The 13,528-nt window shown below is 43.0% G+C and overlaps 1 protein-coding gene across 2 annotated transcripts in view; it reads right to left on the reverse strand.

Annotated features, from left to right (window-relative positions):
* The window catches only part of GUCY1A2 (guanylate cyclase 1 soluble subunit alpha 2), a 296,861-nt gene that overhangs the window by 266,519 nt on the left and 16,814 nt on the right, over positions 1-13,528 (reverse strand). The window contains exons 2-3 of one of the 2 annotated variants that reach the window (XM_074981844.1): positions 6,885-6,946; positions 329-450 (exon numbers count right to left, since the gene is read on the reverse strand). In XM_074981844.1, coding sequence (XP_074837945.1) covers positions 329-450; positions 6,885-6,946 — 184 coding nt within the window. The remainder of the gene's footprint in view (positions 1-328; positions 451-6,884; positions 6,947-13,528) is intronic. The other variant, XM_074981854.1, reaches the window with a different exon arrangement.

Genomic DNA, 13,528 nt, shown 5'->3' on the forward strand with positions numbered 1-13,528 from the left:
GCAACCTCAAATGAATTTTGGCCCCATCCTTTGACATTCCAATTCTCGGTGACAACACATCGAGGGCAAACCCCAGAGAAAAAGCAAGGTAGATATTTCAGACAAGCACACTATGCCTAGAAAAGGAAATAACCTTGACACCCCCAGCACAATGAGATGATGCTGACTACAATCTAAACTGCCCTGCATGGAACAGGAAAGACCTTCATTCATGATTAATGACTGGCCTTGCAAAAAAATAAAAAATAAAAAAAAATAAAAAATAAAAATAAAAATCAATAAAAAACACCTCCAAAGCAAATGAGTCATATTTAAAAAAAATAAGTACCAAGTATATTAGCTGTACACTGGAGAATTCCTGAGACATCTTCAGCTTCATCCTTGCCAGAGCAGTCTGTATAGGAGCATCTGTTCGATATATTGTGAAAGTTCTTTTCTGCATCCCTGTAACTAGGGGAAAAAAAAAAACAATGTCTATACATCTGCTTAATTTATATAACAAGTGAGTTGGGAGACTAAGTTGATTATTAGCATGCTTTTGCAAGCACATCCTCTTTTTCTATTTAGCTATAAAGTGGGGCTTGATCCTTTTTCCATTCAAACCATTACAACACTTCACATTGATTTTAAGGAAGCAGAATCAAGTCTATAATATCGGGCAAACAACACACACACGAGAGAGAGAGAGAGAGAAGCCAGTGTTGGGAACTGAAGTAAACCTCTGAAAAAGTAGTAATAGTCAATAATATTGAGCACTTTCTGAAATGAGAATAAAGGAATAGAGGAGGGGAGGGGAAAAAAAAAGGATTAAATAGTAAGCTAATATCTCCTCCTTAACATGTAATCACCATTAAGGTGCTGTTCTTTGTAGTTGTACATTAAACCAAAAGATTGTTATAATAAGCCATAACTTCAGTGTCTTTATTAACACCACCATCATTTTTAGTGTCCAGGAAAATTAAGAATTTAAGCTTATCTTCTGAAGTTCCTATTCAGGTTCCCTTTGAGGAGAAAAATTCAGAGGTCAGATATGGAGCAATCATTTTGTTAAGTGGGCGATATGGTGTTTTTGCCTTTTACCATTTTGCTGTGTGAGTTCATTTGAGCGTGCAGCGATTGTCTGGTTTCATCTGCTTAGTTACTGTTGGGTAAAAATCCTGGTTTTAATAAAACACTCTGTTTGCACCATATTTCAACATTTTGTCATCCATTAACCCCACCTGTTTGTCTGACAGATGCAGAAGTGTCAACAGAACACTTCGCCATGACTGTCCCCTTAAAACCCTATGCTAAACATTCTATTTCACCTCCTGTTTAGCTGCGACACCCTTACACTTAAAGGCCGTGTCTACACTAGCCAAAAACTTCGAAATGGCCATGCAAATGGCCATTTCGAAATTTACTAATGAAGCGCTGAAATACATATTTAGCGCCGGCGGCCGTGGCACTTCGAAATTGACGCGGCTTGCTGCCGTGCAGCTCATCCAGACGGGGCTCCTTTTCAAAAGGACCCCGCCTACTTCGAAGTCCCCTTATTCGTATGAGCAGATGGGAATAAGGGGACTTCGAAATAGGTGGGTTCCTTTCGAAAAGGAGCCCCGTCTGGACGAGCCGCATCAATTTCAAAGTGCCACAGCCGCCCACATGCTAATGAGGCGCTGAATATGTATTTCAGCGCTTTATTAGTAAACTTCAAAATGGCCATTTGCATGGCCATTTTGAAGTTTTTGGCTAGTGTAGACATAGCCAAAATGATGCATGCTCTAATATTTCCATGAAGATGCTATTAAAGGTCAGTATGAGGTGTTGTCCTATTGGTAGAGATAATTATATCCCCCAGAGAGGGTGGATAGGTTGATAGACTAATTCTCTTGTCAACCTAGCACAAATCTACATTGGGGATTTTTCACATTCCAGAGCAATGTGGTTATTCTGACCCAATTTTCTGGCACAGACCAGTCCTTAATACCTTTCCCAGACCCGAAGAACAATTTTGTGTTGCAGGAAAGCTTCTCTCTGTAACCATCAGAAGATGGTCCAGCCTTGTCTTTCTAATATCCTGGGACCAAAACAGCCGTATCGCTGCAAACCATAAATATTAAAATCAGACCACTGAAGAAAAACGCAAGGTAGCAAAATAAGCTTGTCTCCCATTTCAAAAATAAAATGTGGGTATACACTTTGGGTCTGATCTTACTAAATACTAATGCCTCCTTGGTCAAGAGAGTGTGCTCTACCTCACAACAGGCCCAAAGGCTCAAATTCCCTAGGACAATGGCTGTCAACTATTCCAGACTTCTGTACGCCTTTTAGGGGTCTATTTGTCTTGCATATCCTCAAGCTACATCTCCCTTAAAAACTACTTGCTTACAAAAAGTCAGACATGAAAATACACAAGTGTCACAGCACACTATTAGCAGAAAATTGCATAGTCTTATTTTTACCACATTGTAAAATAAATCAAAAATGTAAACCTAGTTGTCTTCCACTGTACAATGAATAGAGCGATATCAACAAGTCATTGTAGCTGAGTCTACACTATGACAGAGTCAAATTTGTTAATATCAATTTTGTAACTCTGGAATTTATAAATTTGATTTTGACTATCCTCATCTCCCCATGTGCTCCGCACAAAGTCAACGTATGGCTGCCCCACTCAACTGGCAAATGTGAACTGTTGCAGTAGTGCATTGTGGGAAACTACCCCACTGTTCCCTCATCCCTGTAGCATTCTGGGTATGCTCACTGGTTTTTGACATCTTCCCACATTGCATTTTCCTCATTCCCCTCCTGTGCTAAACAAACGTCCATTTTTCCATCAGAAAGAAGGAAAAGTAGGGCATCCACAGAGATGGCAAAAAACTTGACAGAAATGTCTTTCTATAAGTTAATTCTCAACTTTGCATCCACTGACTGTCCCCACTCCCGTGATTGCATCCGATCCCTGAAAATAATACACAGGACCGGACTGTATTCTCAAAGTTAGAAGAAAAAGGATAGAAAAGTCTAGGGGGGAAGAAAAAAAAAAAAAAAAGACCTTTTGTCTTCACTACACAGACATTGCCAACACAGGGGATGGCAGTGAAATCTCATGAACTCAACTTATGATGGAAACAGGAATCTCAACTGGCCCTCCACCCTGTGTTTTTGGTGGGGGCCAAAGCATGAAGACAGATAGGAAAAAGATTTTATATAAAAGAAATATCAAAGCAGCAGGTGTCTGCAATGGACAGCCAGCCCCGAAAATATTTTTGGCATGGGGGGCTGTGGTCTGCAGCTGCAGAGCTGGCTGAAATGTCAACCTAGTTGAAGCAGTCCCCTGACTGTCTTAGCCACAAGGGGAGACTTTCCCCAGCGGCAGCAAGCCTCGAGTATCTTAGCTGCCAGGCAAGACTCCTCCTCGATGACATCAAGCCACACTGGTCCCTAACTAGGGGCGTGGGGGGTTTCATTGGAGGCCAGTTGAATTAGTCCCACCAAATATCTTAGCTGCCAGAGGCAATTCCCCCCAGCAGCTGCAAGCCCCCAAAATTCTTTTCCACCACTGGAGCCCTAAACGCACACAAACTCGGACATGGTGCCACCTGGCAGCATGGTCAGCCCGAACAGCAGGCACATCCTTTTATTGCACTGGGGGCTACCCACGTGATGTGGCTGAGCATAGGAAAGATCCCAACTTTATGATGCCTGTCGAGTAAGGAGAGGGTTCACACACAAATGTAAACTGCTGAGAAGAAGTTTCTGGGCATCTCATACAAGCATAACCCCCCACAACAGCCTTGTTGCCATGTGGTCCTGCGGGGCAGCAGCTGGCACCGGGCAGCGCAGAAAAAAACAAGTGTAGAGACAGAACCATGAACTCTGTGCTGGGGCTATTTGTAATGGGTACATGCACTCACAGTGCTACTAGCAAAGAAAGAACGACATTTCTCAGGCTTTCATACAAACATGACCCCACAGCCACAGGCTTGCTGTGCCCAATTTGAAATTCACAGTCTCCCTGTTACCTAATTCTTGTGCACCTGAAGAGCAGCAGCTGGAGCAGAGCACTGAGGGGCATTGTGGGCTACATACAGGACACCTCTGGAGGCCAATGAATTCAGATTTTAAGATGTGGCGCTTCCACACTGGCCCTTAATCAAACTTTTGAATTTCAGCGTGACGCTGCACCCATCAGGTACCAACGATACTGTAATATCAATATTAGTGCTCCCTAAATCAAGTTAATGGTATTTACAGTGAAGACAGTCACATGGTAATATCAAGCTAACTGCCTTAAATTCAAATTTTTCCTCATAGTGTAGATGTAGCGTCTATGAAATTGTAGTTTATACTGACTTCACTAGTGCTTTTTATGTAGCTTGTCAAGCTAGGTAAATATCTAGATGAACCGATCTGCCCCTGTTTACAGGTATCGCTGTTCTAGGATATTGGGGGAGTTCTTCAACTGCCACTGAAGGCAAAGAGCTGCCCATCACCTTGTGCGATAAACTGTAAAAATGTTTGACCAAAATCAGAGGGAGTCAATATCCCAGGCTCCCAGCCCTGGGTTCAATCTTAGTCAACAACCCTGAGTCTCCACTGTGTGTACCTTCTAGGCATTCATGCTCATGTGAAAAGCTCTACCATTCCGATTTTGTTAGCACCTGTTATACACAGACTATACCAAATGCACAGCAGGAGAAAAATCAGGCTATAGGAATTCTCTCTATCAGGGTGCATCTACACTAGCTGGCTACTTCAAAGTAGCCAGCATAACATCGAAATAGCACGTGTCGTGTCTACACGCACCATGTGCTATTTCGATGTTGAAATCAACGTTAGGTGGTGAGATGTCAAAATCACTATTCCCATCCATTCAACGTCGAAGTAGGGCGCATGTAGACGATTCGCGTCCCGCTAAGTCGAAATAGTGGGGTCCTCCATGGCAGCCATCAGCTGAGGGGTTGAGAGATGCTCTGTCCAGCCCCTGCAGGGCTCTACGGTCACTGCATGCAGCAGCCCTTAGCCTAGGACTTCTGGCTGCTGCTGCTGCAGCTGGGGGTCCATGCTGCGTGCACAGGGTCTGCAACTGGTTGTCGGCTCTGTGGATCTCGTGCTGTGCAGGGCAAGTGTGTCTGGGAAGGGCCCTTTAAGGGAGCGGCATGGGGCTCTGCTGGCCCCTTATTTCGACGGGGAGAGCTTGTGTGTGTGGACCCTCCACATTTCCTTCCAAGGCAGCTCCTTTCAATGTTCCCCGTCGCTACTTTGACATGGAACATCGACGGCACCAGCCCTGGAGGATGTGTAGACGATACATGTCGAAGTAGCCTATTTCGATGTCCTTACTTTGAAATAGGCTACTTCGACGTAGTGTGCTAGGGCAGATGTAGCCTCAGAGATCCATGCAGAGATCTACAGAGAGCTACACTGACGGGGGCTGTTTTGTTCTAACCTAAAATCTATCAGGGAGATCCTGCAGGCTTTACACATGCAGAACTCCCAAATGGCAAAAGTAAGAATTACATGATGAGGCTCATTATAGTATACTGAGAAAACAGGCATATATTAGATTAGCAAGCAGACAGAGTTACGAAAGTGTAGCAAAACGGAGTTTAGGTGGCAGGCATAGCATCAGGAATGACGGGCCTTTGGTGTATAAGAGGAGCTGCTTTATTTGTCTCTCCATTAAAAACAAACAGTTCTGAGTCAGTACTGGCCATGAATTAAAAGCTACACTGTTATTGTAATTATGTTGTTCTTAAAGCACCGTAGTCCCTCCCACCCCCTGAGATCTACTACTGTGCAACTTGAAAGCAATCCTTTCAAGCAACAATAAAATAAATAATAATAATTTTGCCATGACTTCCTCCCCACCTTCCTGCTCAGATCTGCTCCATACTAAGTGTTATAACTACCAGTAAAGGGATACACTTGATCACCGCAGCCATGGCATTCTCTCCTGCCATGCATGCCAGGATGGAGAGCTGTGCAAATTCTGACAAAAAGATTCTAAAATTCCCTCCAGCATCCAGAGTTTCAGAACTATGGCATCCTTTTGACTCAACCTAGTAATAGAAGAAAGAGTTGCTATTAAAGCTGCATAATCAAACGCAGTCAGGGACACAATTCTACATTTGGCACAGTTGTTTGTTTGATACAGTCTTGCAGACATTGTACTCCTGTTCTATTTGCAATGGCATCTGTGAGAATAAAAGCACCTGGGTAGGTAGGGGACAGACAGAAAACAAAAGGGCAGCAGTCATTTGCTGGGATGATTAATAGTATCTTGTCATGGTTATCCTCTGCTTGTTCCCCCTCACCTGTTTGTTTCATCCAGCAGTCAGAATGTACCTGTGGGGCCCTTATCTGCAAATTCCTGTGCAAGTGAGTAATCCCATATGGCTACTCATGTACTTCACAGCTTCTCACACATGTAACTGTGTGCAGGATCTGAGCCTTAGATGATAAGCTTTTTAGGGCAGGGATTGACATTTACAGTATGCCCGTCCAGTATTTAGCCTATGGGATCCTGGTCTGACTGAAACAAACATTAACAATAATTAACTTTCGGCTGACTGTGTCAAGGGTGCATTCTGGGGGGAAAAAAAATAAAAATAAAAAAAAATCTCACTTTCACAAAGGCTCCCCACACCAACAAGTTATACAACTGCTCCTCTGTCGGCTCAGTCCCACTCCCATTGACTCGAATGGAAGCAGTTATTTAACTGCAGCAGAAGAGATGAAGAATAGTGCAAAAGTTTATAACATTTATCAGTACTGAAAAACATGACTAAGTTGGTAAATCGACCCCACTACTTAGAAGGCATGGAGGTATGATTTCAACAGGTATCACTTATCTTCTATTCACCCTTCAGATAACTACTGTACTCTCTTTTACTTACCCAATAACTTGATGCTCATAATAACGCAGTGTCCTTTGGAGAGTCTGACGTATGGTCTGAGGCTACAAAACAAAGAACAATCTTTATCAGCCAATTTTCATCAGCACAATGCCTGACAAAGTGGCTACTGACATAACCCTTAATGCACTGTTTCTCCCAATTCTACGCCTTTTCATCTTACATCTGTCACGTTTCCATTAGTGATGGGTATGTACTAGCCCAGAAGTTCTACTAAACTGTTCTTATAAAGCAAATACATCAATGCTTCATGGTTCTTTTTTCTTACACTTTATTTCACTATTTAGACAGCAACGAATGCTACGACCTAACCCAATGAATGACGTCTATAAGGCAACTGAAAACAAAATTACGTAGCCCATGTTTTATTATTAGTTTTTGCAGAATATCATCTTTCAAGGTCATCATTTTAAAATAAACTTTGATTGTTATTCAATAACATGTTATTACATCAAGATGTAATGAACCAAATTTTTCTTGGGACAATATCACATGCTCAATTTCATCAGCAGGAAAGGGAATTGACTTTTACAAACCTATTTGAGATGTCGTACAGGTCGACCCTCTCTAATCTAGCAACCTCAGATTAGACTGGTGCCCAGATGACAGAATCTGCCAGACCACAGGAGGTCAATACTGTTTAGCAGCATCACCAACACTTACACTGCTTACTGGGCTCTTAAGACATTTAGGCTATGTCTACACTGCAAGCATCTGTCGACAGGGAAATCTCAACAGAAAAGTTTATCTATACACAACTTGCTCCGTTGACAGAAAACTGCCAGACTGTATTGCCCTCTGATGGCAGAAAGCGGAATGGCAGCTATGCAAAGAGGGCTGCCCAGCAGCCAAAAGTCTTCTCTGTCAACAGAAGTGTCTACACTGCACTTTTGTCCACAGTTCTATGCCCAGAGATTGTTATGCCTCAAATGTTTGCAGGATAATACTGTCGAGGCAAATGCAGAGTTCTGTCGACAGAACGCTTTAAGCGTGTAGATGCTCCCTCAGTTATGTCGACTGAAGGCCCCTTCTGTTGACAACTCTAGTGTAGACCCAGCCTTTGGGGTACATTACAGCTAAATAACACCACAGAATATTGAGAGCCAGAAAACAAATCTTATGGGACCCTAGGAAACTTGGTCACACCCAGGATAAGTGGTCATCCAGCAAACTAAAATCATGCCAGATTACCAATGTTGCCAGATGACAAAATTCTAGATTAGAGAGGTTCAACCTGTAGTAGAAATTCTCAAATTTATTTCACAAAATAAAGACCATTACCAATTATACTCCCATTCTCTGACACGTTGTAAACCTTCAACTCTCTGAAGTCAATTGGAATTAAGGGTACTCGTGACCTGGTGAATCAGGCTCTTAATTAGTTGTGAGGCGTTTCAGGTATTTTTATGTCTTATATTTAATGGCTCCCCACACTGTCTCTTATTATGAAGTGCTCTCATGAGCTCTTTGAAGTAATTGGTATCACCCAAACTGCTGACAAGCGCTTCTTGGAATTGCCCAAACAATCCATGAGAGCACTCTATCTTCTCAGACAGTAACAGACATTTTAAGTTTCCTACCCGTCTGCCTCCTCCTGTCAATACAGCAGAACCCCCAGTCAGTATTCCCAGTTCTGATATACATGATTCCGTGTAGTCTCAGTGTCATGCATGATAACCAAAGGCATACAGTGTCAGCATCACACAAGCTTGATCCTCCAGGAAATTTGGGACAAATGTTTCCCTGTTTTTTGCAATAATTTGCAGCTGCTGGAAAGCTATGATTGAAATGGATAGTTTTTTTTAATTAGATGAGTTTAATTCCAGAAACAGGGGGAGCCTTGCAGCCTCATATTTCACTGGTCTGATATAAATTCAGCAACTCCAGAGGTGGCCTTATCTCCCACTTCTGCCAGTGGGTTTCAAAAGGAAGACAACTTCCTGTATTTAAATAAATAATAAAATAAAGGAGACAAACTCTAATATAAACCTCTCCACCAGCAGATCTTTGTAGACCACACAATGTAAGAACAGCCCACACAATTTGCAGAAGAGCTTTAAAAAATAGCAAACACCAAGAATTTGTACTAAGTTAAGATGCACAAACTGTAGAAACGCAAGTACTTGTGGAAAAAAAGTAGGAAACAGAGTTCAAACTTCTAAAGAGGTTTTTTTTTATTCCACATCAGGTAATTACATCTCCTCTCAGCAAGAGTTAAATTTACTCTCAGAAAACATTCAAATATGCTCTTGCAAAAACCACAGAAGCACCATACAAAGTAGACCACTACACTTGCAGAAACCACTCTCCCATTTGCAACAGCAGGTGTTGAAGTCCTCATGGCCCCGTACAATACTTTGGCAGCTGCTGCCACACAGAATATTCAGCAGTTTCTTCTCTGCAGCCACACAGTCTAATCCCTGTCAGGGTGAGAGATATACTTTCCCATGTCAACAGCCACGATGAAAAAACAAGTAAGAAGACAAGTCACCCTCTCTATATGCCAGCTCCCCTAACCTCCATGCATTCCCACACCAGCTACCACCAGTAAAATGCATGCAAATGCTACAAACTTGTCCTTTCCTTCGCTGACCCTACTCTGGAGTGAGGTGGCAATGCAGCCTGACAGCAGCCTCCACTTGTTAAAATGCATTTCTGGTTTTCTAAACTACATCTAGCCCAGGGGTGTTGGAGGCAGCATGCTAGGAGGCTGAGCTGCAGAAGCAGAAAGCCAGCAGCAGAGCCCCTGGGTTTGCTTTTTCACATTAAAAGGTTGCATGCCTCAGACACTTAGCTCCACCCAAATGGAATGTGTGAGCTCCTCCCCCTTCTGAGGGCTAAAAGCCAGAGTCCTCACCTAGGCAGAATTCAGGCTGATAAGATCTGGCCCTATGATCAGGCTCCCAAACTTATGCTCTGTTTACCAGCACACACCACACCGTTTTCTGCTGGGTCTAACCCTGTAAGAACGTTCTACACATTTTAGACATCATCACTGTAGGTCAGATGATGAGTATAAATTATTGACAGCTTGTTCTAACAACACTCATGCCACTTATCAGAGAATCCCAGAAAAAGGGATACAAAAGATCTGGGTATAGGATTATGATATTATTTGTGAACACATATGTACATAAAGTGTTCACCTTTCCTATGAATGGTAAAGCTCGAGGGTCAAATTCCCACTTTCATTCAACCAGGCTGCAGCTATTTATAACTGTGCAAGATAACGTAGGGTATAACATGAACCAGTGATTTGTTGTTCAGATAGAAACTGTACAGCATACAATATGCAAAGCCACATTTAAAAAGAATAGGGCAAAAGCACTTGAATAAAGGTGTTCTTTTTTCTATATTCACTAGAAATAGCTATTGGTTTGTGCTAGAGATCAACAAACTATTCAAAGAATACAAATCTGTTAGTGTTATTCAGGCCTAAAGTTATGAAAATTTCCATAGGGCTTTAAACCTTGAAATGCCTGTTCAAATCAAGAGAGAGTAACACCCTTAAACCCCCAAATTCTGAAAATGTTTACAGAAATAGGACATTTTACATTTAAACTGAAGTCATCAGGTGGGAAAAACAGAATTGGTTTTCTGAAATGGTAAAAGGACAAGAAATTACCAAGAGAAGTATAAGTTAATTTAACAAAACAATTCAGCATATACGATCTTCTAAATTAATCCTTGCATATGCACACACATGCATATTTGCATGCACAGGCAACCCCCGTCTCCAAAGCAAGCATTCAAAACAGATGGACAAAAAAGAATACTTATGGGTCTATGTGAGATGTATTTAGTGAACAAGTAAGAAATGACCACTAATGACTTGAACAGTTCCAAATTACCACTTAATACAAATCCCACCTCCCCGATGTAGTCTCAGTTGGATATGACTGATAACACCATTATGAAGTAGGCAAGTATTGTGAAAATTAAACTAACAAATGCTAAATATCATATTAGTCACTTTCTGACTTATTACATCATGTTGGTATGCTCGGTTAAAAAGCCGCCGTTTTGCTTCAGTAGCATCTGCACCTCTCTTTTGGGCAACCTGATTCTGACAGGGATCTGGCTGTGCTGCCCAGAAAAGAAACAATGCAAAGAGAGGAACACCTCTTAGTGTGCCCATGTGCAAAACCCATCCACAATGGCAGCTTCAGTGTGGCCACCAATTCTGTAATTTACAAAGGGGACAAGGAGTATGTGAGTCAACTCAACCTTCTGCACTTGCCAGCTAAGCTGGCTGAACACAGAATACATCGCACCATCTCCAAGCAGTTCAATCTACCTGAGCTCTCTGGAGCTCCAGGAAACACTGTAGGTAAGGTAAGGTAAGGTATAGTTCTTCTCTGCCTCAATACAACTCTTTGCCTTAAGCACCACAGAACTATATATTTACTAGAGAAGCCCTAACGCACATTGGTATCCTTTGAAATGGAGTTTCTCCATATGTGTAAAATGGTTATAATGACATTAGGCCTCTGACTGGATGACGGGATGGATCAAAACAAAGCAGCAGAAATGTAGCACTTTAAAGACTGACAAAATGATTCATTTGGTGACGAGCTTTCACGGGACAGACCCACTTCTTCAGATCACTTGATGATCATAGAATCAGAGAACACTAGAACTAGAAGGAAGCTCAAGAGGTCATCAAGTCCAGTCCCCTGCTCTCCTGGCGGGAAGAAACACCATCCAACCTGTCTAAATTATCCCTGATAGGTTATCTATTCCTCATCTAACCTGCTCTTAAATATCTCCAGTGATGGAGATTCTACAAACCTCCCTAGGCAATTTATTCCAGTGTTTAATCACCCTGACAGAAGCTTTTTTCCCCCTAATCGTCAAACTAAACCTCCCTTGCTGCAGTTTAAGCCTTTTGCTTCTTGTCCTGTCCTCAAGGAAAACAATTTTCTCCCTCCTCCTTGTAACTTTAAGTACTTGCAAACCACTATCATGTCACCTTAGTCTTCTCTTTACTAAACTAAACAAGCCCATTTCTTACAGTCTTCCCTCACAGCTCATCTTCTCCAGACCCTTAATCATTCTTGTTGCGCTTCTCTGGATCTTCTCCAATTTCCCCACTGGCTCAACCCCCAAAACCTCCCACCCCCTGGCCCCAACTCACCTCAGCTCACCTCCCCCAGTGGGGGGCTCAAGCCAAGGGCCTGGAGGTCCCCTCCAGCCCCCCATGGCCCCATCTCCAACCCCCACAACCCAAACCCCCTCTGCACACCCAGGCCCCAACCCATGTTGCCCTAGCTCTCCCTGCCCCATGCAGCTGGCTCAGTGCACAGGGCTCCAACACACACACCCCTGCTCACGTATCCTGCCCTGGTGCACTCCCGTTCAACCCCTCCACTGCCTAGCTCAACCCCTCCATGACCCCAGCTCACCGGCTTCAACCCACGTGCAGGGTTCCAGCCTCCCCCCCAACCACCCCATCCCAGTGCACCTCCCATTTAACTCCCCTGCCCAGCTCATCCCTCCCCCCATGGCCCCAGCTCACCCCCACACGTGGGACTTTGGCTGTCAGCCGCTGGTGTGCACAGGGGCCCTAAACCCCTGCCAGCTCAGCCCACCCCTGCGCTGGTTCACCGCTGTTCAATCACCCCTCTGCCCGGCTCAGACCCGTCCCATCCCCTGTTCACTGCTCCCCCCAGCATGCGCTGGGCTCCCAGCTCCCGCGGGTATATGAGGCTCTACCTCCCCTCCCCACACCCAGTTAACCCCCTGTCCCGGTTCACCCCATTCAATGCCCCCCGCTGCTTGTGTCCAGTGTTTTTGTGGAGGACATCTGGCAACCCTAAGTTAGGATAATGTTTTTTAATATGCCTTACTTTGCATTTATCAATATTAAAATTAATTTTCCATTTTGTTGACCAGTCACCAAGTTTCATTCCCTTTGCCATATGTAGCATTAGCCACGGTCAGACAGGGGACACTGGACTAAATGGATCACTGGTCTGACCCACCATAGCCATTCTTATGCTCTACAATATTATTAACTATTCACCAATAATTAACTCACATTTAATACATAATCAAACCAAAATCATTAGTTTATTGTTAAGTTTTCTAAGTGTATTCAAATTAAAACTATCACCACAAAGTAAACACACAGGATTTGTCACACTGGATTTAGAGCTATGGTCCATCTAATTCTGTGTTCTATGTGACAGTGGCTAACAGAAGAAGCTTCAGAAAAAAAAGCTTACGAACCGAGCAGCAGAAAGATATGGGGTAATCTACCACGCTCCACAGCAGATGTCACCCTAAGCTAGACAGTCAAAGATTTTCTCATGCCCTCAAGGACAAGGTCTAACATTTCTTTCAACGCTGTTGTTGGATTAACTATAATAATTGGGAAAAATCTTGTTATTCATATAACATTCCTTAGCTCTTTTTGAATCTTGTAGTTCTTAGTCATGACTTCCTGTGGCAATGATTTCTATGGTGCAATCACATGATGTGTGGGAGAGTATTTCCTTGTGTCAGTGCTGAATTTGCTATTTTTTAATTTTATTAAATATCCCCATTTTCTTACGTTAGGAGGCAACAACAGAAGCTCACACTCTACCTAATCTAGACCATTAAGTATTTCACATACTTTTATC

Source organism: Carettochelys insculpta, chromosome 1 (genome assembly GCF_033958435.1).
Source record: "Carettochelys insculpta isolate YL-2023 chromosome 1, ASM3395843v1, whole genome shotgun sequence".
Lineage (NCBI taxonomy): Eukaryota > Metazoa > Chordata > Testudines > Carettochelyidae > Carettochelys > Carettochelys insculpta.